General features: G+C 54.0%; 8 protein-coding genes across 8 annotated transcripts; 3 read left to right on the forward strand and 5 right to left on the reverse strand.

Moving 5' to 3' along the window:
- Positions 1-109: 109 nt before the first annotated feature.
- Positions 110-1,489, reverse strand: BO86DRAFT_385309 (porphobilinogen deaminase). The gene is made up of 2 exons (XM_025671078.1): positions 1,035-1,489; positions 110-951 (listed from the first exon to the last, which is right to left on the reverse strand). Exons 1-2 carry the CDS (start codon positions 1,324-1,326, stop codon positions 212-214), a joined length of 1,032 nt encoding a protein of 343 aa, XP_025532356.1. The 5' UTR covers positions 1,327-1,489; the 3' UTR covers positions 110-211.
- A 339-nt stretch (positions 1,490-1,828) lies between these two features.
- Positions 1,829-5,374, forward strand: BO86DRAFT_385310 (putative LON domain serine protease). Its single transcript, XM_025671079.1, has 3 exons — positions 1,829-2,745; positions 2,808-5,040; positions 5,095-5,374. The coding sequence occupies exons 1-3, from the start codon at positions 2,274-2,276 to the stop codon at positions 5,180-5,182; spliced, it is 2,793 nt and encodes a 930-aa protein (XP_025532357.1). The 5' UTR covers positions 1,829-2,273; the 3' UTR covers positions 5,183-5,374.
- A 254-nt stretch (positions 5,375-5,628) lies between these two features.
- On the reverse strand, positions 5,629-6,592 carry BO86DRAFT_302802 (mitochondrial 54S ribosomal protein uL23m; the record flags this gene model as incomplete). The annotated part of the gene is made up of 3 exons (XM_025667544.1): positions 5,629-5,875; positions 6,072-6,362; positions 6,492-6,592. 3 exons carry the CDS (start codon positions 6,590-6,592, stop codon positions 5,629-5,631), a joined length of 639 nt encoding a protein of 212 aa, XP_025532358.1.
- A 475-nt stretch (positions 6,593-7,067) lies between these two features.
- BO86DRAFT_352842 (protein kinase RIO2) lies at positions 7,068-8,642 on the reverse strand. Its single transcript, XM_025669501.1, has 3 exons — positions 8,490-8,642; positions 8,206-8,350; positions 7,068-8,126 (listed from the first exon to the last, which is right to left on the reverse strand). Exons 1-3 carry the CDS (start codon positions 8,550-8,552, stop codon positions 7,126-7,128), a joined length of 1,209 nt encoding a protein of 402 aa, XP_025532359.1. The 5' UTR covers positions 8,553-8,642; the 3' UTR covers positions 7,068-7,125.
- Positions 8,643-9,046: 404 nt separating this feature from the next.
- Positions 9,047-12,057, reverse strand: BO86DRAFT_302369 (proteasome regulatory particle base subunit RPN1; the record flags this gene model as incomplete). The annotated part of the gene is made up of 5 exons (XM_025667525.1): positions 9,047-9,079; positions 9,134-11,443; positions 11,505-11,669; positions 11,737-11,799; positions 11,890-12,057. The coding sequence occupies 5 exons, from the start codon at positions 12,055-12,057 to the stop codon at positions 9,047-9,049; spliced, it is 2,739 nt and encodes a 912-aa protein (XP_025532360.1).
- Positions 12,058-13,153: 1,096 nt separating this feature from the next.
- BO86DRAFT_375238 (uncharacterized protein) lies at positions 13,154-14,650 on the forward strand (the record flags this gene model as incomplete). Its single annotated transcript, XM_025670470.1, has 3 exons — positions 13,154-13,261; positions 13,386-13,802; positions 13,961-14,650. The coding sequence occupies 3 exons, from the start codon at positions 13,154-13,156 to the stop codon at positions 14,648-14,650; spliced, it is 1,215 nt and encodes a 404-aa protein (XP_025532361.1).
- Positions 14,651-15,576: 926 nt separating this feature from the next.
- BO86DRAFT_352849 (phosphoinositide binding protein ATG18) lies at positions 15,577-17,973 on the reverse strand. The gene is made up of 5 exons (XM_025669502.1): positions 17,565-17,973; positions 17,349-17,503; positions 17,055-17,214; positions 16,121-17,000; positions 15,577-16,060 (listed from the first exon to the last, which is right to left on the reverse strand). Exons 1-5 carry the CDS (start codon positions 17,614-17,616, stop codon positions 16,012-16,014), a joined length of 1,296 nt encoding a protein of 431 aa, XP_025532362.1. The 5' UTR covers positions 17,617-17,973; the 3' UTR covers positions 15,577-16,011.
- Positions 17,974-18,161: 188 nt separating this feature from the next.
- BO86DRAFT_452909 (tRNA methyltransferase PPM2) lies at positions 18,162-22,232 on the forward strand. Its single transcript, XM_025676958.1, has 6 exons — positions 18,162-18,318; positions 18,442-18,659; positions 18,726-19,090; positions 19,147-20,843; positions 20,920-21,210; positions 21,310-22,232. Exons 1-6 carry the CDS (start codon positions 18,211-18,213, stop codon positions 21,766-21,768), a joined length of 3,138 nt encoding a protein of 1,045 aa, XP_025532363.1. The 5' UTR covers positions 18,162-18,210; the 3' UTR covers positions 21,769-22,232.
- Positions 22,233-24,198: the final 1,966 nt, after the last annotated feature.

The raw sequence follows: 24,198 nt of genomic DNA on the forward strand, positions 1-24,198 counted from the left end.
GACTAGCACATATAATTAATGCATATATTCCTTGCTAGATCTGCCATCGACGCAGATATGCCTTATAAATTGCGTTGGTATATCATAATCTATCCTAAACCTGCAACGTGCCGTTTCCTTGTATGGGTATCCGTCTTTTCATATCCTTCATGCCTTCGGTGAAGGAGAGGACCAGCATCTCCACCACAGCATCTTTGTACTGTACAAGACATCATTGAGAGGCCTGCTTGTTCCGCTGGATCTCTTCAAGGATCTTTCCAGCTCCCTTGGCCACCAGCGCATTGGCAACCGTGACGCCGAACTCCTCAGCAGCCTGAGGGGTATCCACGGACCCATCCACTTCCACCTCGGAGCTCTCACTGCCATCCACGCTAACCACCACCGACCGCATCCTCAGCTTGGACGAGCCATCGGCATCGCGAACCCACTCCGACTCGACACCTAGAGGGGCACTGCAGCCACCCTCCAGGGTCCGCAGCAGGCTGCGCTCCGCCAAACAGGCGAGAGTCGTCTCCTGGTGACCGATGCCCGTCAACATGTCGAGCACAAGCTGATCATCCTTGCGGACCTCGATACCCAGAGCCCCCTGCCCGACGGCGTAGAGCATACCGGCATTCTCGGAGTCCAGATAGGCGGTGATGCGGTCCTGCAGGTCCAGACGGAGCAAACCGGCCGCCGCCAGAATCAGACAGGCATAGGGGCTATCCTCCGCATCGAGCTTCGACAAACGAGTGCCGATGTTTCCGCGAACGTCCGTGACCTTAAGATGGGGGTACCGCCGCGCCAGCTGGGCAGTGCGACGGATAGAGGAGGTGCCCACCACGGAACCGGCAGGTAGGTCGGCCAAGCTCTTGTACGGCAATCCCTGCTTGACGACCAAGACGTCGCGCGTATCTTCCCGGTCCATCATCGGGCCCAGCGTGCATGAGGGCGGCAGCAGAGTGGGGACATCTACGTTGCAACCACAAGTCTGTGTCAGCCCAAAAATTCCCCCGAGCCTTTCTTGTTCTTCCGTTGGGCGCCACCACACTTACCCTTGAGCGAATGCACGATGAGGTCCACATGACCGGCCATCAACAGCTCCTCCAATTCCTGTGTCCACAGGTTCTTGGTGGTGAAGTCCCGCAGCGCGATGGTGGTGTTCTGGTCGCCGGCGGTTTCACGCGAGTGGATCTTGAACTCATACTCGGGCCATTTGGCCTTGAGGGCGGCCTGAACCAGATCGGTTTGGAGCAGAGCGAGCTTGGACTTGCGCGTTCCGATGGTGAAGACCTTGCGGGAGGAGGGATCAGCGGCGTTTGCGCTGGCAAGCGGGGTAGAGGCCATTTCGACGGTGGTTGGGAGAGAGGGGGGAATAGAACAGGGGAGAGGAGATTAGAAGCGGGTGGGTGAAAGAGGAGAAAGAACGGGAATGCGCTCCGACAGGACAAAACAAATAGATGGCGAGGTGAGTGGCAATTGCACGGTGCTGTGACTGCTGTGACTGCTGTCAAGTTGTTAAGGTTGGATTGGATCTCCGGCTCGAGCACATTTTCCACCGGGTATTTTTTGCGGGTTCGGTTTTGTCATACGACTCGGCTGGACTGGCCGGTCCGGGGCAAAGATAGTGGGATAATGTAATCTTACGGGGGTAATCTTACAACTGGGGCCCTTTTTGCCTCTTCGCGATAGAGAGCATCCCGATAAGCGATCCTACTGTTCAATACACGTCATGGTGAGTGTAGGCTAGTATAGTACTCATTATTGCGAAGTTGCGACCATCTTGATCGACAACATACCTTATCAGATCGAACCTAAAGGGGGTAGGTAGACTAGAAGCTGGTGGAAGAGCAAGGAGCAAGTGAGACAAGAGGAGAATCCCCCAGGTTTTTGCCCGCAGTGGGAGGTTATTTAACTCACGCTTGGTCGCCTGACGGCTACGAACCTCGGCATGATCGGGAGGGAGGCGCTTATCTTTCGATCTCCTCCTCCTCCTCCTCCTCCTCTCCGCCTCACCCCAACCCCAGACGGGAGTGTCACACCTTCTCCCATCCATCCATCCATCCATCCATCTGGAACCACTTTCTCTCCTCACATTCCTCACCTCTTCACTTCAAACTCTCCATAAATCTATTCTATATCCTATTTTCCCCCTTCTCATCCTCTCTCTCTTATAACATCGACTCAGCTGAATCGACCACACCCTACCGCTCTTGTTGCCATTCCTCTCTCCGCTTGAATCATTGTACCTTTGCGGCCCACGTTTGAACTGATCTGGTATCCATTATCCCGCGATGGGTTCCCACAGCGGCAGAACCACCAAGCTTGCCTTGGTCCCGCTCCCCAAAGGCTCCGTCCTACTTCCCGGAGTGACACTCCGGATTCCGGTCTCCAACCGACCAGATATCGCGAATCTCCTGACCACCGTGCTGGACCGCTCTCCCGCAGCGAAACGCGACGGGAGCATCGTCACCTTCGGATGCATCCCTCTCAGCTCCCCGTACCTAAGCAAGGATGGTCAGCGGGTCATCGATGATGGAACCCTGGAGGAGGACAAGCGGGACGAGTACGAGATGATTGATGCGGGACAGGCGCGCAAGGAGGACCTCTTCCGGTATGGCACCGTGGGTAAGGTGATTGGCATCCAACGCCGGGCCTACGCAGAGCCATCCCTTCTGGTGCAGGGAATCCAGCGCTTCACCCTCAAACGAGTCCTCAAGGAACGGCCGTTCTTTGAGGCCGAAACCATCATCCATGACGATAAAGGTCGGTGTCCATTGCATTCTTCTTCGACGTCCTTAGCTAAATAACCATATTTGAACGTGTAGTCATCAATGACACTGAGACGGTCGACCTATTCCAACAGCTAAGACAGCTTTCGAAGGAGCTATTGACTCTCCTGCGACTGTCCTCACTTCTGCCCTCCGCGGGAACCCGCCTATCGCCCATCATTGCTCGGAAATTCGAGATCTTCATCACGAAGTCTGATATCTCCCACGCGGGTAGGTTGGCCGACTTCATGGCCGATGTTGCCGACTCGGGCTTCGAGGAGAAGCTCCGCATTCTGGCCTCGTTTGATGTCCGCGCCAGGCTAGAAGGCGCTATCGAGATCCTGAGTCGGCAGGTACAGAACATCAAGAGCAACGTCAAAGTGACGACCATCACTACCAATACATTCCCCGGGTCTTCATTTGATATCAGCCAGATCGATCCGCGCGAGCGGGAGCTGCTGGCCAAACGAGCAATGGCCGGCCTGACGGGATTGACGCCGCCGGGGATGGCAAGCGGCCGGAACAACGACGGGGATGAGAAGGAAGCGAACGAGGTCGATGAGCTCCAGCAAAGACTCAATGATGCTGAGCTTAGCCCTGAAGCCAGGAAAGTCGCGGATAAGGAGTTGCGTCGTCTCCGGAAGATGAACCCGGCCAATGCAGAGTACGGTGTGTGCAGAAGCTACCTCGAGAACATTGCCGACATTCCCTGGACCAAGGTCACCGAAGACCAGCTTGGTCCTGAGACTCTGAAGAGAGCACGCCAGCAATTAGACGACGACCATTACGGCCTGGAGAAGATCAAGAAGCGGCTTCTCGAGTACTTGGCGGTGCTGCGTCTAAAGCAAACCTCCAACAAGGATGTGCAACGCCAGATCGAGAGTCTCACCAAGGAACTGGATGCTTCCGATGCGGGCGACATTGAAAAGGATATCCCGACTCTCTCGGAAGCAGACAGGGTTGCTCTTGAGACCAAGCTACACCTCTTGGAGTCCAAGCGCATCGGCGACAAATCACCGATTCTTCTGCTTGTCGGCCCTCCGGGTGTTGGAAAGACGAGTCTAGCACGGTCCGTGGCTGCCTCGTTGGGTCGCAAGTTCCATCGGATATCCCTGGGTGGTGTCCGGGACGAAGCAGAGATCCGAGGTCATCGCAGGACCTACGTTGCCGCAATGCCTGGTTTGATCGTCAATGGTTTGAAGAAGGTCGGCGTGGCCAACCCGGTCTTCTTGCTGGATGAGATCGATAAGGTGGGCGGAGCCAACTTCCAAGGCGACCCCTCAGCAGCTATGCTCGAAGTCTTGGACCCCGAACAGAACCACACATTCACCGACCACTACATCGGCATCCCAATTGACCTGAGCAAGATTCTTTTCATCGCCACGGCCAACTCGCTGGAGACCATCCCCGCCCCACTCCTTGACCGTATGGAGACGATACAGTTGTCCGGCTACACGAACATCGAGAAGCGACACATCTCCAAGAGACATCTTATCCCCAAGCAGGTCCGGGCCAACGGACTCTCAGATGGCCAAGTCATCTTATCGGACGAGGTTCTCGACAAAGTCATCACGTCGTATACCATGGAATCTGGAGTACGGAACCTGGAGCGTGAGATCGGCTCGATCTGCCGGTCCAAGGCGGTGCAGTACGCGGACGCGGGAGACGCCGGCCGGCTGGAAGCGTACAATCCCGTCGTGAGCCTCGAGGATTTGGAGGATATCCTCGGCATCGAGCGTTTCTACGAGGAACTGGCAGAGAAGCATGGCCGGCCCGGCGTGGTGACGGGTCTCGTGGCCTTCTCCACCGGCGGCCAAGGCAGTATCCTGTTCATCGAAGTGGCTGATATGCCGGGCAACGGCAACATCCAGCTGACCGGTAACCTGGGAGGTGTTCTCCGCGAGAGTGTCGAGGTCGCTCTCACCTGGGTCAAGGCGCATGCCTACGAGCTGGGACTGTCCGCGGATCCCAACGAGGACATCATGAAGAACCGCAGCTTGCACGTCCACTGCCCGTCCGGGGCGGTTCCGAAGGATGGTCCTTCCGCCGGCCTCGCCCACACGATCGGCCTGATCTCGCTGTTCAGCGGCAAGCCGGTGCCTCCGAGCCTCGCCATGACCGGCGAGATTTCGCTGCGCGGGAAGGTGATGCCGGTGGGCGGGATCAAGGAGAAGCTGATCGGAGCGTTGCGTGCGGGCGTGAAGACCGTCCTTCTGCCGCAACACAACCGGAAGGATGTGAAGGATGTCCCGCAGGAGGTCAACGAGGGCCTGGAGATTATTTACGTCAAGTAAGTGTTCCTATTTGATTAAATCAGTATTTACCACTAATTCTTGGCAATCAGACACATCTGGGAAGCCATTCGACAGGTGTGGCCCGACGCTCACTGGCCGGGGCAACACCAGGCCAATTTCATCGAGAGCCGGCTGTAGACCGGTTTTGAGGTGCTGAAAGTATACTTTCTCAGATTGGGCCAACTGTAGATAATGCTCTTGTTTTTATGATTTAAGCAGCCAGCGGGGTTTCTGTCGATGCAGCGTTTTGCTATTCCACCCACATTTGTCTTATTATAATCCACATTATGAAACCAACAATACATTTTATCCGATAACAACAATATATTTATCCAATACACACCCTGAACAATCAACGTCCCCAGGACTCCGCAAACAAAACCAACCACCGTGGAAGAAAAAGAAAGATATATTTATAAACCCAAAGCGATATCATACAGCGCGACCTTGAAAGAAAAACCCCCAGAAGAAAATACATAACCCCAAAGAACAGCCAGCCCGCCGGCGCTGTTCCCGAATCTAGGATTGTTCGCTGCCTTTCATCCTTTCCCCAGATATCATCCACCCACTACAACCGGCAACCCTCACGACCTCGACCCAGACCCAGCCTTAGGACTAGTAGCCGGCTTGGCCCCGACGGCGCGATCGTAATTCAACCCCAGCGCCTGCCAAGTCGGCCGCCAGGGCTTCTCGCCGCTGAGGATCTTCTCGGCCTCGGCGGCGTACGACTCGCGCTCCTTGGTGGGGGCCAACATGGGGGCCTCGGGCTTCTGGGCGTCCTGCATGTCCTGCTGCCACTTGGCGGCCTTGTAGTATTGGTCCTTCTCCCATCTGCCCGGTAAAAGTAGAATTAGCATTGCGTCACGTCACACCAGCCAACACCGCCGGTACATCATTCATCTCTCCACCACACTCCATCCGGAAAGCGGAGCGGGGCGTTGCGTACGCAACCCACACAAACCACAAACCACGGCCAAAACCAAAACCAGGGGAACAGGAAGGGGACAGGCAAAAAAAAAAAACGTACTTGTCCATCTCCTTCGGCGCCTCGGGCCACACGAACGGCTCCTTCATCTCGACGGTCATCCGCTTCTTGCTCTGCGGGCGGCGCAGCGGCCCGTACCCGAACCGGCCCCGGCTCTTCATGCGGGTGACCTTCTGCTGCTCGACGAAGCTGCGCACGGCCAGCACACCGACCCCGTACGCGCGCTGCAGGTAGTCGCGCATGTCGAGCTTGTTGAGGTGGAGCGGGACGTAGAAGGAGGCGTAGCGCGGGGGCAGGAAGGGGGTGCGGATGAGGGCGACGGTGAACTCGGGTCTTTTGTGCGGCGGCACACATTAGCGGGGACGCTCTGAAAGGAATAGAACCTGGGGGCGCAAAGAGAGGGTATGGGAGCAGGGAAACTGCGAGGATTTGGGGGGGGGGGGGGGGTTGGTTGGTGCTCACAGAAAGACCTGTTTGCGCGCCTCCAGAGGAGCGCCGGGTCCGACCCAGCCTTCCGGCCGGGTGGGCACTTTTTTCGCCAGTTGCGTGAGTTTGCGGACCATTTTTGCTGAGTGACTCTTCTGGTCCGGGGGTTTGGGAGACCAAGGGAAGGAGGAGGAGGAGGAGGAGGAGGAGGAGGAGTCGGTGGTGGTGGTGGATTTGGAGGTGCGGAATCGTTTGGTTATCTTCCGGAGCGGAACTTTCTTGCAAATCGTTTTGTTTGCGTCGTTTGGCCGCTTCGGCGCCCGTACTGCGTACTGTACTGTACTTACTCCACTCCGGCTATGGAGCAATGCGGAGGCTTAAGTTATGCGGCAATTGTCATTGACCTGACTTACACTTGTCTACCGATGTAATCGGGTGCTTCTTGGTGATGGCACAGGATCTTTGGATTGGAAGTTCATAGTCGGACAATTTGAGACCGCAGTCAGTGGCCTCAATAATACCTCAGAACTCAATACAAGGAGAAGGCAAGACCTACGATACAATCAGCTAGTGAGTCGCAGACAAAAGTCACAAATTCACAAATCCCAGAAAAGGTCTATTCATTATGGTCATGATCGTATCATATCTTTTTATCCATCGCAGCAAATCCCTACTGTCCCTCCTCCGACACCTTCAGATTGCCTAGCCGTCGAGAACTCTCCTCGAGCTCATCCGACTGCGACTCCTCCCTATCCTCCTCCTCTTCTTCTTCTCCCTCCTCATCCTCCTCGTCCTCCTCCTCATCCTCCCGATCACTCCCCCCATCCCCCGTCGCCCCAACCTCCTGCATATAATTCTCCAACTCACGGGCCATCTTCCTCGAGAAGCCCGACGCCTCAACCTCGACATCCAACCGCTTCCCCGGATTCGCCATCATCTGCTTCTTCGCATCGGCAAAGAAGGGGCCGGGCACATCACTGACAAAGTGGAACTTGCGGGAGAAGTACCGTTTGATGCAGTTGACATCGCGATCGAAGTACATCTCCGCATTGGGGTGATCAATCGAAACCATCTGCGGGAAATCGATCACCACGGGCACCAACGTCACCTTCTCGTCGTCCTCCTCAATCTCCCGCCCCTTCCCCTTCTCGCCCTCCTCCACGACCTCTTTAATCAAAATATTAAACTCATTGAAATCACCATGAATCAACCCATACCGCGCAAACCGGACGATCATCTCCATCAGCTCCGCATACAGGCCCGCGGGGTCCGCGACCGACGAGATCTGGCGCAGCGGGAACGCATCGATCAGGCTCATGACGATGGTGTGGCGGTTCTGGGCGATGGGCTCGGGGACGCTGAACCCGTTGGCGCGCAGCGCCTTCATGAAGGCGAACTCCTTCATGGCCGCCAGCCGCGACATGTACATCCACGAGGCCGAGGTGCGGTGCCGCAGGTAGTCGCGGTTGGTCTTGACGGTGCGGAAGGAGATGCGGCCCAGCCGGTGGATCTTCAGGATGCACTGCTGCTTCTGGTGGTTGGCCACCACGTTGATGTCCGACTCCTTGCCCACCCCGATCTGGTTGCCCACCGAGTAGATCACCTTCTGCTTCTGGTGCGCGTGCAGCGCCAGGTAGTCCAGGCCGCCGTAGGTGAGGCGGTAGCCGTCGTCTTATGTCCCAAAAATGGTAAGCAAGAAGAAACGTAGACAGGACATCCCCCAAGATACAAGACAGGCAGGCAGACATACATTTAGCATTCTTCACCTTCGCAATCAAATTCGTCTTCGCAAGGTTCGAGATCGATCGATGCACCCCGCTGCCCCCGCGGAGGCCCGAGATCTGCGCAATCAACGGCGTAGGCACGATTTCATGGTTCCGACTGCCTTGTTCAACCTTTTCTCCTCAAGAAAGACAAGCTTGTCTGTTAGCTTTGGTCAATACGAGACATAAAACAAAAAAAAAAAAAAAAGGTCGTCCAAAAAAAAAAGTCAAGGCGGGGAAGAGTGCTTGGAGGGGTGCGGGCGTAGCCTACCGCCGAGAGAACGCGAAAGTCCTCCGCCGTGAGGTAACGGATCGCTTTGGGGTCGAGCTTCATGGCGGAAAGTTGCTCGAAGATTGGAGTTGATTAACAGCGACAAAATATTCAATAACCACTTCGGATTTTCAAGAGTGGAGTCGCCCGTTTTATCTCTAAGCCTTCGAGGTGATTGCGGCGGCGGCGTCCCTGAAGGTACCCGGGGAAAAGTTATGGGCTCCGCTGCCCTATGCCCTAGTTTCCTGTTCGGGATCTTTCTGTATACAATTCGGACGACGGACAACGTGGATGAAACCTTGCGACGATGACACCGCAAGAATCTACGTTATACATAAACGGAAGCATATGCTCCAACCAACCTGGGTCCTCGAAGCTAAACTACCTTGAAGAATAAACTCCTTAGCATTGAACACTCCCCTTCCTATATCCATTGGTCTAATTGATATAAGGTATTTCCGGTTCGTTCTGAATACATTAAGTCCAAGAATCCCAAAGCTGTGATTTCCCGGCGCTCATTCAAGCTCGCAAAGTTTCATGTTCAGTTCTCGTCTCATTTATGCGGAAGTCTCCGCCTCCCAGTTGGGGTTCTGCATTCCAAGTTAGCAGGGGAACTTCAGTTCATGGTGTGACGGGATATTTACCTTGCGCAAGATTACCAAACCCTCCAGAGTGCTGCTGAGAGGGATGTATTGCTCGTCTTCGAGTTCGGCCCGCTCACCATAGGCCAAGAGAACTGGCGTGCTCTGCGTCTGCCAGCCAGTGATCGTCTTCGGGCGACCGGCCTGGCCGACAACATCCACGGCCTGACCGACCCGGACATTCACAGTCAGAGGCTGCAAGTCTTCATCGAGTGTGATGAGGAAGCGAGGGTACATGGCGGTGATGAGGAAGTAGAGGAGATAGTGGTGTTCGGCGAGGATGAATTGCTTGGCGTCAATCAAGGACACGAGGACGGTGAGCAGACCGGCAGCTGATACACGCGACAGGACCTGTCGGTCGGTGTGGAAGGGGTTCAGGGTCATGGTGCCCTTGCCCATATGCAGAAGACCCTGCGCAATGCGAACCATGAACAAAGAGTTCTGGTCACGGTGGTAATAGCTAGCCAGCTGACGGAGCAACTGCGCCAAACGAGCGTTGTTGGTACCGGCACCACACAGACCCATGGCGAAGATGGCGTTGATAGCAACGTCGTTGTCGGTGTCGTGACTGTATCTCGAAAGAGTGTCGTAGACCTTCATTTGGGGGTTGCTAGGTGTGATCAGACCCATAGCGAGGGGTACAGCCTTGCGGATGTTGCTGGCACCGTAGTGCATGAGATGGCCAAACTGTCGGAGAATCATGTCCTGGCCAACTTCCTCGCCCATGGCGATGAGCGACAAGCCAAGGACAGCATATGACTGGACGAGCTCGTCACCCTTCTTCTCGTCGGTCTCCTCGATGATGTCATTGCAGATGTGGAGGAGCTCCTGGAGCTTCAGGACTGTGCCAGTGCCTGCCCAGGCGCAGACTGAGGCAAGTACAGAGGTGGGCTTAGCCATGGGGTGGTCCACGGCCTTGAGAATGTCAAGAACAACGTCAACCTCTTCTTGACGACCGAAGTACAGAAGGGCGAGACCAAGCGCCATGAAACGGGTCCACTTGTCCTTCAGGTGCTTCTGTCTCTCCTCGTCCATCAAGGTCGAGGCAATTGCCTCACTGACTTGGTGATTGGAAGAGCCAACGAAGATGAGACCCAGGGAGACAGCCGCCATAGCAGAGAGCTGCATATCCAGGGCGCTGTCTTCGACGATCGGAAGAAGAGCCTCTAACAGCTCCTCCTTGTTGGAGCCGGCATAGGCCAGACCAAGACCCATGATCGATGCGACCCGCATGGGCACGCTCTTGGCTTCCAGATTCTCGGGGTCGCTCAGGAGAGCCAGGGCAGGGTCAGAATCGATCCGGACACCAGAGTTCAGGATACCGATGGACAACAAAGCACCCGCCTTGATCTGATCTTCCGAGGCGTAGGTGTATTTGTCGATCTTATCCAGCCCGATCTCGACATCTCTGTGCATGAGCATTCCCAGAGAAGCCGTGGTCGACAGCATGCCGTCATCCTTCGTTTTCCACACCCAAGGGCCCTTGTCACCTTCGACCAGCATCATCTTGTCGTTTCCGAATCCAGCATTGGCAAACGAGTTCACGAAAGCGCTGGCGAGGTTGTGTCTAGCGGAATCGACGTTGGTGAGGCCGGCGCCACGCGAGCTTTCCAAGTGAGTCTTGTAGATATCTTCGGGCATCTTGGGATCCAAAATGTTGAGTTCCTTGCCAAGAGACTTGAAGTGCTTGGGGATCGAGGTATTGTTGAGGCAATCCATGAACAACTGATCCTCTTCATATTCCGGGAGATCGAGCCATATTTGTTGTCGGGAAACGAGGAAGGCCATCTGCTTCTTGATAGAATCGTCCGAGGTAGCGTTCAAGTCGCTCTTGATCAGCTCAGTGTCGTTTAGGCGAATAGCAAGAACGATGGCCTTGGTGAGCTCCTTGTAGGTGACGTAGATCTCGTGGGCAGTGCGGAGGAACTGTTGGTCTTCTGGGTACGTTAGGAGGTTAACCATGCTAACCATGTACAGGCAGACTCGGGCGTATGTGTTCTCGTCCACGAAGCGAGGGATTTCCTCGATGATCTCGAGCTCACTCAGCAAGTCGACGGCATCTGCTTCAGCGTTGTGCTTCAAGAAGTACGGAACAAGAGAAAGAGCAAGGTCGATCAGATCTTGTACGTCCTTCTCGGCGTTTAGCCTGTTTTGATATTCTTGGCCGATCTCCAAGGCCAGGTGTCTGATGTATTCATGGCCCCATGAGCCGAGATCCTCCGACTTGGTCAGCAGGCGGTACTTCAGGGTCTCCAGCTTCTCCTCGTCTCCGTATGTCATTCCAAGAACTGATAGCATGTCGGCCAAGGCGTCCTAGTTGTGATAAGGTCAGATTATCGCTCCAATCGGCGCCATGGTACAACAGAAGACGCACCTTAACCGGGCTAGCCGGCCACTTGTCATAAAGCGCCGTGAGGTCATCGTAGTGAGGTCGGAGAAATTTCAGGGGCTTGGGGACAGCGGTCATAGAAGATGTCGAGGTTTTTATGAAATTCTTGATCGCATCCAAGGCAGGGCTGTAGAGGGATGTATCCGGCTCCTAGGCAGGAAGGCGGAGCGTTAACGTCATCGATCGGGGCCTATAGCAACAGCTGCTGTGACCATACCTTTAATCTTTCCACGAGCATCTCCAGCTCGTTCTTCAGTTGCTGATCTTCTTCATTAAGCTCCTCTGCATGGTTTGATTAGCACTGTCACAGCAAGCTGGGATAGCTGGTGCCAGAAGCGGCGTCGGGTCGGGATGTTTCCGCCCATGCCACGGGCTCAATGTATCGCCTACCTTCCTGGGGCTCCTCATCCTTCTTCTTTCCGTCGGCTTGAGGCTTCTCGCCGGTCTGTGCCTTCTTTCCTCCGGTCAAATCTTTCACATCGTCAACCTTGCCCTTGCCCTTGTCGGCGGGAGCTGACCGCTCGCCATCTTGCGCCATTGCTGACGATTATATGGCGAGTAGGACTGTGTGGTATCGGGGGGTGGGGAGAGACTAGAGCGTAGAAAGATGCTCTAACAGAGGTATCCGGGGTGGTAAAGGTCGAACAGAATGAACCTTCACAGAGCAGGCGATGACGAGGGGGGTTGAATCATAAGCTTGTTGATGGGGAAGCAGAGGAAGCTCTCAGTTCCTCGCCGCTCGGGCGGGCGTTGCGCTCCTGTGGAGCTAGGCTGATTATGTAAGGCCGCGCCGCCAAGCCTTCGATTCCCATAGAAGAATGAAACAATCCATGTATGTCAGCATCATTAAGTTACTAGCAACTCATCACTATATCCTCTACTCCAGCCTGGAGATACTGTAGGGTGAATACCTCTACGATTCTTTCGTGTCGTGTTCTTAGATATTACTGACGCAATTGGAATCATTCTCATAGCTATACTGCACTAGCGCCAGCTATAGATTCAATATCCCAATCATTTATATCACTAATGGGAACCACTCAGACATCTGTTGATTGCAGCTGGAAAGCAGGCTCAAACAAAGGTCCTAAAAGGGCACCTTTGAGGCATTTTCACTGAAGGACAGCTTTCGCTTGGCCGTCTAGGAGTTTACAACCGCCTTGTTTGTATACACCACGTCTTCCTGTCCAGTTATGGACCGGGCAGCATATCCGAGCTCCCGGAACACATATCCAGCAGAAACAACACTGATTATATCACTTCCGGTCATTCCTGGACAAGAGCGCCTCTCAAATCGGAACTTGAGATGAGTTCCGCGCTCTGAGCCATCGCCCACAGTAGTCTTGCTTCTCCTCCCCAAGTCAAACTCTTGTTGGTCGTCAAAAGTACAGTTCCACGGATGGACACCATGAAAACAAGCACCGTTTGTCGTCCAGGGCGTAGTCACCACCTCGTCATGCGACCTTAAGTCTACACTTGAACTCTGGCACATGTTACACTGCAGGAAGCTGCGGGGATCCTGCTCATAGGAGTTCTACCTACTGGAGGGGCAAAGCTGATACATATAAGCCCACTCCCTCATCTTCTCCTGTTCACAGCCCTGTTGATAATCATCATTGCTGGCCTTTGCAACCATGGATCATCGCACTAGAGAACGCGACGAAGAGGCCAAGAAACGTCACGAGGAGGAGGAGGAGGAGGCCAAGAAGCGTCATATCCAGAGCCTCTGCGATGCTTGCCGTGTCCGCAGCCTGGATCCTTGTATTCGGTTGACTCTCTGCCACGCCGATGACCCGTTTCTTGAAGCATTGGTGTCAAAGGCGCAAATGCCTCATGAGATAGAGTCGTCGTCTGATGCGCGGATAGGAGTTCCAGCGGAATCAAGGCACACAGAAGCTGCAGACCACAAAGCAATCCAATAATCCCCAGCAGTCCCCGATCTCTGAGAGCACCGATACCACAATCTCGAATGCCCAACAATCCACAGAGGACTCTAGTCTCCAGGCGCAGGAGTTTCAGGGGGATCAATGCACACAGAAGCGACAGACCACAAAGCAATTCAATGATTCCCAGCAGCCTCGAGAACCTCATAGACCTCAGATGCCTCATCCTTCTGAGCGCGTTATTATCACAGCTCCTGTGATTCAACGATCCAGGGAGAGCTCTGCAGTCCAGACTCAAGAGGCCCAAAGGGATCAATGCGCACCGAAGCTACAGACCACAAAGAAGCCCGATGAAGCCCACCAGCCCCAGACTTCCGAGAGCACTAGTACCACAACTCCTGTAAGTCTTCATGTTTCCCACGGTCCCATGCCCTGCTAATGGCCGCTAGACTCAACAATCTCCGAAGCCCTTGAAGCCCGAAAGCACGGAAGTAAAAGTCACCGTGAGCCTTCTCGTGCTTCGTACCCAGCCTATTATTCTGCTAAATGGTTGGTTAGTCCACGGAAAGGGAAGGGAGGCTAGGCTACGAACACATGAAAAAATATCCATACATCCAGCGTTTCACCTTCGATCAACAAGGCAGCAGGCTCTGGGTCGTACGCAAGGTCTTCTCCGGGCCCAGGCGCTTTATCGCATTGGAGGCAGATGTCTTAGGCCAGCCCATCCCGGAACCATATCAAAGGGAGATTTGTCTGGCCTGTATCCAGCACCCCCAATGTGACAGAATCGACGACTTCGGTCTCAAGGCTCTCGACATGTCCCGCCACGGGAAGAAGCTCGCGGTGAAGTGCGACTGGTCTCGTATGCCCACTCATCACAAGCCGGTCCCAGTGGGTCTACAGGGATTGACCGGCACCTCCGGCTCAAACTGGATCTGTGGGATGGAAGCGCTGAAGACCGAGGAAATCCTAGATTTCGTGGTGCCGATCCTAGGGGACGATACTCCCCCCACAATCCATGTGCTGGCCATGCAGCTGGCGGCCGAGCGGGCCTTAAACCCCCCTCCCCCTGCCGATGACTCTAAGAAAGCGACTGCGGTCGTCACGGAGAAGGAGATACCACTGGAATCCAAGCATCAAGTCCAACAACGCAAGAAGTTCCCTGCACTCCGTAACTTGGTTGCCGTGGGGGCCTGTCTGCTGCCGATGTTCTGGTGGCAGCGCTACAAGAAGAGTCGGCAGCTCTGAGCTTTTTAGCAGAGCAGCAGCCACCTGCATCTCGTCCAGAATCTGTAGTCTCCTTGCTCCGCGTGTCTTTACTTCATCATTCGTACTCAAAGTGGGGGTTTAGTTTCGGTTTAGTCTAGCTTCAACATTTCCGGGCAATTCGCGTGACTCTTGAATGTGATTGGTTTTGTTGACTCTCAGGAGTACTCTCCCTGTCCCAACGCAGGTAAAAAATACCTGGGTTAATTTCCATTCCTTGGTTGGTATGAAGTGCAGGTTGTCAGTGGTCTTACTATCATGCCTGCGGACTGGCCCCTCCTTTATTCCTTGGAGAACACAGTATGCTGCTACTGCTGCTGCTCCTTTCCTCCTCCTCCCTCTCCACCTCCTCGTACTAGCAGCCTACCTATGCCTTGTACTGTACTTTGACGAACCACAACAACAAATCAACATATCAAACACATAGCCCTATAGCCCCAGGCCTCACGATAGACGACTAAAGACTCCATCTAGGCTGTACCATTCATCCCCGTCCGCTTGGACTAATAGGCAAGGTATCTAATCCTTCATGCTACCCAAGCCTTCGTCCTGCACTCAGCGCAGCGTTTCCCAAGGACGGTAGAGACACCCACCCCAACACTCTTTCTCACGAGACTTAGGTAGTCTTGCACCCGCCTTACCCCAGCGCTACAGGTCTATGTTTAATCATATCCATGGGGAGTTCGTAGAAGGGCCTGATTAATCTGCACTCATCTGCTATCTGCTTTACTATCTCGCTTACCCCAGTAGGAGGAGGATTGGGGTCTTTATTGCATTCCCGGTGGCTAGTGGTACCTCTACAGCTTCCTCAACCCGTGGTTAATCCTGCTCCGTATTTAAATCAGGAGCGATGCATGGAATTATTAAGATGTTTCGAGGAGGCACACAATAAACACACCGAGAGATGGCGAGAATCAAAAGGCAACATACGTTACAGACACCAGATACATACACATCAAAAACTGCCGTCATAAGCCACATTTCTCTGGAACATGGGAGCTTACTCTGCAGGCGCAATTCGGAGTACAGTACACAACAGCCCCAGCCACAGCCACAGCCACAGCCACAGGTGAATTATAAGTCACATATATAATAAGTCCTCGGAAGTTCTGGACAAAGGGAACCTAATTAAGTACCTGAAGAGAAGACACAAGAAGAGACGGAGCGAAGAGAAAGTGACTTGCACATGTAGACGGGCTTGATGTTGGGACCGAGACAAAAGTTGAAATGCAGACGCTCAAAGAAAGAACAAAAATGCGACTGGCTCGTTAAACGACTGACTTGATTGAGCGAAGGAAAGGCAAAGAAGGCAAGAATCGAAATGAATGGTATCTAAGACAAATTCAATAATCCATGACTGAGTATCCCAATCGGTCATTCGCGTCGAGAACACTGCGTGGTTTGCATGGTTAGTATGAACCCCATATATGGATGAAAACAGAAGAAACTTACGAGTATTGCTTGGTCAACGTGCCCTCACCACCTTTCGAGAGGTCGATGCTGAAGACGTAGAAGTTTCCGTCGCTGGTCACCACCATCACCTGGGGCGTGTTGGTGCTCATGGCAACGACACTGCGGAGCGGACCAGTGCTGCCGTTGGTGCCGGGGCCCTGGTTGGATTTGGGCAGTTTGATCCACGCGAAGTCACGAGCGGGCTCCCACATCTCGCTGACACCCTTGGGAAGATACCCGCCAACCTTCGCGGCAAATGAGCTGCCGACATTTTGTGAGGTGCGCCGGATGATCCCCATTAGGGTTCCATTATGTTTCCTGGAAGCGAGCTCAGAAGAGCCTGACTCTCCGCCAGCATCGTCCGGGTCCGAGGATTGGCCAAAGGAGCTCTGACTATATCTCCTGTCCGCAGCAGTGGGCGAAGACGATGACGGAGTGGTGTGTAATGACTGAGACTGCTGGCTCAATTTGAACAGGTGGATGGTCTCGGTGGACGAAGATACGCAGAGAAGTGTTGAGGTGGTATTGAACGACATGCTGTAGATTCTAGACGGTATCGATCCGCGCCGGAACTGATAAAGCTTGTGACCGTCGGGGACGGAAAACACTCGGATGATAGTTCCTTTGTCGGAAGCGGTGGCGATCAGTGTACCGTCGCTGTTGAGTGTGATACACGCCAGTGGAGATCGATGCGCTTCGATAACGTTGATAGCTTCCAGCTTCAGAGTGTCGAAAATCAGAACCTCACCACTCGTAGGTGAAACATGTGTTGTGCCGGGGGGCGCATGAGAAGGGGGAGTAAACGACGAGGGCGGCGCTTTCTGGGGGAGAGGATACGCGAGATAGCAATTGTCAGAGGAGGGAGATAAGGCGCAGATTGCTAAGTGAAATTAGACCATGTACAAGGTATGCGCAGCGACGAGCGTTGGCTTACCGTTAGGGTTCGGGGAAGTCTCAATGGTATACAATAGCTTCATCGTCTGAATATCATAGAGGTAGATCTGATCCTCCAGAACTATGACAAGTCGTTTGCGATTCAGCTTAACCGCGAGCACGGTGGTAGGAAATGTCAACTCGCATATCGTCGACTGGCGCTATAGGTGGGATCGAGAAAGAAGGTGTCAGCCAAATACGTCATGCGCGCAAGGTAGCGGACAAAGCAAGTATCTCGTCAAGGTACATCAACCTTGCGAGGCCCAACAAATGTGCACAAGGGTGTCCTACGAACCTTGGTATTGGTTATTTGAAGGCGACGTGGTGACAAGATCAGCGCAACCAGGGATGTGGAGAAAAGCATCTCAATGATGGCAATATTCCCTTCCTTCGTCTCATAGCTTTTGGCGAAAGGATCCGTGGTGAAGATACGAAATCCCTTGGAAGTCGCTGATAAGTGTCAAGAGATATTCCATGAGTCAAGCTGGAGTATAATCCGGAGGGCCCTTACCGACGGCCAGATAACTATAGTCCTGGTTGAACGTCACGAAATTCATCGCCATCTTGTCTGTGTCGATCGCTGTGGTCGACCGTGTCCCACTCCGCGCAAAGAATCTATGACCGTATAAATTGTCGGCTACGTAAGGCGACCGGAGAGCCAGCGATGCAAGACACTCTCGATTTGAGTTGAGGCAACTGCGGGGCTTAGACAAGCTTCAGTGTTGCTAAATAGAGGGGCTAAACAGATCCCGTCCTAGGACCGCTTCCGTCACAGCTGGTGATGTTCGCCTTGCATATCTCGTGGGTGCTGGTGGGAAAGACGCAAGATAGACTTTGACGATCGATGAGAGCCGATGCTGCACGAGCCCAAGCAGAAAAGCGATCGCGAATTGACGATACTAGCGAGGGATGGATGAGTAGCGGACTGGTTGGATGCGGAGGGATCGGAGAACAGCCGTTCGTTCGTCTTTGCCGCGGTTTGCGTCAGACGCGGCAAGCGAGCACCTGACGCTCGGGCCACACCTTGATCGCCCGCCGCCGCTCCGATCAATTACAGTACGTACGGAGACTAGTCTGAAATATTATTTATTCCATCCCGCTTTCTTCTCTTCGATCGATTTCCCTCTGGGTCACTTCAGAACCACCCACAATCGCCTATGATGACGGCGAAGAAGGAGGCTAGCCCTGCGACGGCTTCTACCAAGAAGCCGGTGATGGCGCCAGTCCTCTCCAAGGCCGAGAAAGAGGCCGACCTGGTCATGGGTGTAAGTTCTATCCATTCCGTCGCGGGGTTGTTACTATGCGCCAGCGCCGATACTTGGCCACGATCTACATTGTACACCCATGTATTCCGTCTATTCTATAGATTACAAGCCTGACTCTTCTAGACCAACAACAGCAGTATCGTGTCGAAACGCAGCGTCGAAATGCTCTACTACCCCAAACCGCATTACTTCCGGTATTTCGTGAAGAAGCCTCAGCGCCGGTCGCCGTTGATCAACCGTGGCTATTGGCTCCGTATGCACGCAATGGCCGAGACAGTGCGCAAATTCATGGCGGAACCCTCCGGCAAGCCGAAATTCGTCCTGAACCTGGGATGTGGATTGTGAGTCGTAGTCGAAGGAAACTGCCCGACGTGCTGGAATCGGTATACTAAGTCGGGGTGCCGTAGTGATCCTCTACCGTTCATTCTCCTCAACACCGAAAAGTCCCTTTGTAAAGATACGCGGTTCGTGGATATCGATTACGAAAAGCTCATGCTCAATAAGAAAACGGCCATTAGGAGGACCGAGGAGATCACGCAGCTCCTCGAAAATGTAGAGTTCCTGCCGGATGAGAGTGCGATCCAGATCCAGAGCGAGCATTACATTGCCATCGGCTGTGATCTGAAGAACTTGAAGAAGCTGGACGATGTCCTGCGCAAAGAGGTCCTTCCGGCCGAGTGCTCGGTTCTGTTCCTCGCGGAGGTCTCTTTGACGTACATGGATGTCAAGTCTGCCAATGAAGTTCTGAAATGGGCTGCGCAGTTGAACAATGGTTAGGCAATCCGACTGAGCCCCCTCGGGAAGATTGCGTCTAGGTGCTGACGCCAGGTTTGAAAGATGCCCGATTCTGCATACTGGAGCAGTTCTTCCCCGATGGACCAGACCATCCTTTCGCGTCAACCATGATGAAACACTTCAAGAAGCTCGGCGCGCCTCTCTTCTCGATCCACGAATACCCTTCACTAAACGAACAAGAGCAGCGGTTCAAGAACGCCGGGTGGCAGCATGCACACGCAAGGAGTCTCTGGGATATCTGGTCAGATGACAGTTTCGTGAGCAAGTCGCTGCGGCGTTCTCTGGACGAGGTCGAACCGTTCGACGAGTGGGAGGAGTTCGCGCTCTTCTCATCCCACTATTTCCTCTTGATCGCCTCGACCCAGGATGGATTCTTGGTGCCGACCACTGAACAGACCGAACTTTCCGCCTCTGTGGCCAACGTATCGAACGAGTTCGAACTAGTCCATACTGCAGGAGTCGGACAAAGAAGGTTTGGGGCGCTTATTGCAGACGAAGACAGCACTATTGGGTACCACGCTGGACTAGGACGGCAGACGCGATTGGCAACAACCGATCTGTACTCCAAATCCAAGGATGCTGTGAAGCCTCATTGGTCGTTCCCTCCGCGTGACGTCTCTGCCCGAATGTGTCACACAATCACCCACCTCTCTGGTAGCGATTGTTTGCTTGTCGGAGGTCGTGCTTCGCCAGCCGCAGGGTTTCAAGATTGCTGGGTAAGACGAGGCGATCAGTGGCGCCCGACCGACAGTCTCCCGACGGCGAGGTTCAGACACAGTGCGACGCGAGTGGCATTCGACTCGGACCTTGTCCTCGTATACGGTGGGAAGACTAGCGATGGCACCACCCTTGATACCTGGTTGGTGTGGAGCAACAACGGGGACGGATGGCTACCGGCTGAGATCAGCGGCGGAAACCCTGGGGCTCGATTCGGCGCTTGCCTAGCAAACATCGACAACACCTCCGGCGTCTTATTCGGCGGGATGAGTGAGGATGGGGTCATCCTGGAAGACTTCTGGACTTGGACATTGCACCGCAGTGGCGAAAAGTCCTTCTGCCTGGAGATCAAGGATCAAACCAAAGAATTGCGAGAGCTCTCGCCCCTTGCCGGTAGCCTCAGCCGCTTCGGTGCGACCGCCAGCCAGACTTCGTGGGGACTAGTAATTGCTGGTGGCAGCATTCCTCGTCAGAATGTACCTGCTCATCAGGAGCTGTTACTTCTCAATCTCAAGGAGCTCGCCACTCAGCTTCGCAGCGGGTCTCCTTCGTCGTCGAGCCCCATTCTGTCCACTATAGGACTGGGAAGAGACTGCGGAGCACCCAGGCCTCTACTGGTGGGTCATGCCTCTTATGCAGTAGACGGGGATCAGGTCCTCCTGCTAGGCGGCGGTGCTGTCTGCTTCTCCTTCGGAACATTCTGGACGGAGGGCACCTGGCTGTTGAAGCGCGCCGACTCGAGCATTGGCAACGAATGGACATTGGTCCCTGAGACAGTAACGCCTCCAAAAGTAGAGGGACTGCCGACGATCTCGACCAATGTCAACTTTGACACTACAACCACAACAAAGGATGTAACGCCCATTCCTCGCGTCCAGATCCAAACCGCTGCCCAATTCCAACAGATCCTCGCCGAGGGAAAGCCCGTCATCATAGAAGGATCGGATATCGGGCCGTGCACTCACCTCTGGACCAAGGAATATCTAGCAAACGCGGTGGGCAGAGACCGGAAGGTATGTACTGTACCTGAACCTTCGCGCCATCAGCTAGTACAAGTTGAACTTCAACTAAAAACCCCGGTAAAATTAGGTTGTCGTGCATGAGGCTCAGTCCGAGCACATGAGTTTCCAGACGAAGAACTTCGCCTACACGACCAAGGAGTTTGGCACGTTCCTGGACGAGGTGCATGCGGGGGGCCGCCAATACCTGCGCAGCATCTCGGCGGACCAGCCCACGAAACTGCCCGCCAACCTGGCCGTGGACTTTGCGGGACTGAAGGAGGATTTCCGGCTGCCCGACGCCTTTTCGGTCGTGTCGGAGAACGCGCATAGTTCCCCGCTGCGGATCTCGGGGCCCGTCACATTGTGGCTTCATTACGACGTAAGTTTGTATTCTACTTCTCTTCAATCTGTGTCGAAGACAGAAACGAAGGCCTAATGCTCCCCAAACAAAGATAACTAACCACCCAGCCAAAAACAGGTCATGGCGAACGTCCTCTGCCAAGTCCGCGGCGACAAGCGACTGATCCTCTACCCGCCCAGCGACGTGCAGTACCTCCAGGTGCCCGCCGGCGCCTCCAGCTCGACGCTCAACGTCTTCCAGAGCGAGGATGGGCCGATTGCCGCGATCCCACACACCTCCCCGCACGAAGCGCAACTCCGCGCGGGCGACATCCTCTTCCTGCCCCCGCTGTGGCTGCACACGGCCAGCCCCGCGAAGGACCAGGTCAGCGTGGCCGTGAACGTCTTCTTCCGCAACCTGAGCCGCGGCTATGCGGCCGGGCGGGACGTCTACGGGAACCGGGATCTGCAGGCCTACGAGAAGGCCAGGGCCGACGTGCAGAAGATCGCGCGCGCGTTCGACGGCGTCCCGGCTGACATGGCGCGGTTTTACTTGTTGCGGTTGGCGGGCGAGTTGAGGGAGATGGCGGAGCGGTGATTCCCCTTGGATGTACTGTACAGTATACATCACCTAGATGATGGAAGGAAATAGATTGTTTGTTTGTTTGTTTGTTTGCGTTATTGGTTTTTGGGTTTAGTCGTGGAGGGTGGTTGGCAGCAAACCCGAATTGTGGATTTCAGTTCACCTTTTGTTGTTGTGGTTGTGGTGGTGGTGTCGTTTTTGTTGATCACGTTAGCAACAAATCCACACCCACAGAAAGCAAGAGAGCTGGAGCAGGGGGGCGCCAGTGTATGTGTAAAAGATACAGGAGAGGAGGGAGGAATAAGACGGTGATTCGGGCCACGAACACCATGCCCTCTTTTCCCTCTTTTCTTCCCTAGTATACATCCCCTTCCAACAACACCAACCCCTCCACCTGCAATCCAAGCCCGCATGCTGCGAACACGAAGTCGCCCGAAACGGAGGGGGGGGGTGGGCAATGCGGCAGCAGTGAAAGCTGTACATATGTGTGTGGGACGCACGCACGCACGTGGTGTGAGAAGAAGGGCTTCTTACATCAGTTCAGGTAGATATGTATGAGCATGTATAACGTCTCGGCTATACTTCCAGGTGGCGCCAGTAGGCCCAGTGCCCAGTGCCCTCCCACACAGTAGTAAAGCAGGCTAGGCTAGCACACTGCAAGGCATCAAGACTCGACTCCCGCCTCCCGAGTCGAGGGGTGGAGCCAACAGCTGGATGGGTCCGTGCTTTTTTTTCCGGGCAAATTTGATGTCTATTTGGGTACAGTACTAGGCTGGCGGCAACTGGAGATGTGAAGCAGATGCCCGATTGTACTAGCCCTGGGGACCACTGGTGGGTTTCAGGTTTCTGGCAGGTATAGGGGGTTTACTGGCGGGTCTATGGGCTGGGTTGCTTAGGGGGATTGATTACTACAGTACCTTACACGTAGGTGAGAGATGGGGGTATACAGCGATTCGTCGGTAGCTTGGGATGATCTAGGTGGTTCGCGGCGACACGCGGTCTCGTCGTCATGAATTTAATTTAGAAGTCGATGATCGCGTGCTCCCGGAGAAAGGCTAGGGGATGTTTGGTGGAAGTTAAGACTATAGAACAGAAAAAACACAAACGCTCCTACATGGAAACCCCGCACACACTGCACTGTTAGTCCCATGCAAGGTCCCAGCAAACCAGGATGTGGGTTTATAGGGTCGGGAGTGCGAAGAAAAAAAAAGGCATTGATGGGGAGAAGAGGGAATAAAGCGAGGATAGGCACTGAGTCCGTCGGCTGCGTGGTTGAAAGAAAGCACGGTGGTTAGTTAACAGGGGCAAGCCGAGTTACTGTAGCACAACGGTTTTAGTTCCAAGGGGACGTTATCCTGAGCGATTGAAGAGCAGATTTGATCCTACTTTATCCATCTGGGTGTCCATGGTAACCGAGAACCAGACGATAAGTTAATCATCAAATCGAGGGCGAAAAAGCTTTTGTAATCTCGATGTCATCGCCAATTCTATATTCTTGGAGCGCGCGTGGGACTGGTTGGACGCTCCCCAAAACGGGTGGGGATCAAAGAACGCATGACTTGACCAGAACCATGGATGCTGAACCCCCTTCCCTTATTGAATCCGTTGTTCAAGGATGGAGAAGTAGATATCTTAGGGTAAAAAAAACCAGCTAATCACTGCTAAACACTCAACCATCGATACCATCCCAATCAGGACACTTCCTCCTTACTAGGGGGCCCTGCATGGTTGGCGAGGGGGGGAGGGGGGTGCTGAGGGTAAGAAGGAAAGGATTTGATTTGATTCGAGAGACCGTGTGAGCAAGTGTGTGTGTGCACGGCTTTGCTGCAGCTTTCCCTGTGTTGCCGTGTCACGTCTTGGTCCGACGGAGAGTCCAGGGTTTTATTGGATCTGTAGAGGAGTGGTTCTTTTTCTTCCGCCTCCATCGGTTTGTTGTTGGGAGTCTTGCGTCAAGACTTTCCAGTCTGTTGCTTTGCATCTTGCTTCGTTTGGAGAGGGGGTGGGGATGTGAGCTACACAACGTGGGAATTTGGAAAGGGATGTTTATGATGATTGAGAATCAGTCTGGTAAGGTGTGTGGTGTTATCAAAGCGCTGCAATCTCTGGGCTGGAATGGCCTGGCCCCGAGGATTCATTGGCCGCAAACGGTATGTTGACTGATACAGTTCGGTATGTGTACTGTGCTTCGGTGGAGTTCTTCTGCCCGATCTGAAGGGCCCACTGGGTACAGATCGCATTCAATGGAACAGAAGATGTGCTGAGTTTCTTATCAATTGCTAAGATGATGGTGTGGTGGTGGTGGTGGTGGTGGTGGTGGTGGTGGTGGTAGGTGTCAAGAATATAAAACAATGATGGTTGAATATTCTGAGGAAGAATGGGAGCAGTCAATAAGATGGTGGTCAAGAATTAAATATTACCAGTCATAATAAGAATCATGATAACGAA

The sequence above is a fragment of the Aspergillus japonicus genome, assembly GCF_003184785.1.
Source record: "Aspergillus japonicus CBS 114.51 unplaced genomic scaffold BO86scaffold_3, whole genome shotgun sequence".
NCBI classification, from domain to species: Eukaryota; Fungi; Ascomycota; class Eurotiomycetes; order Eurotiales; family Aspergillaceae; genus Aspergillus; species Aspergillus japonicus.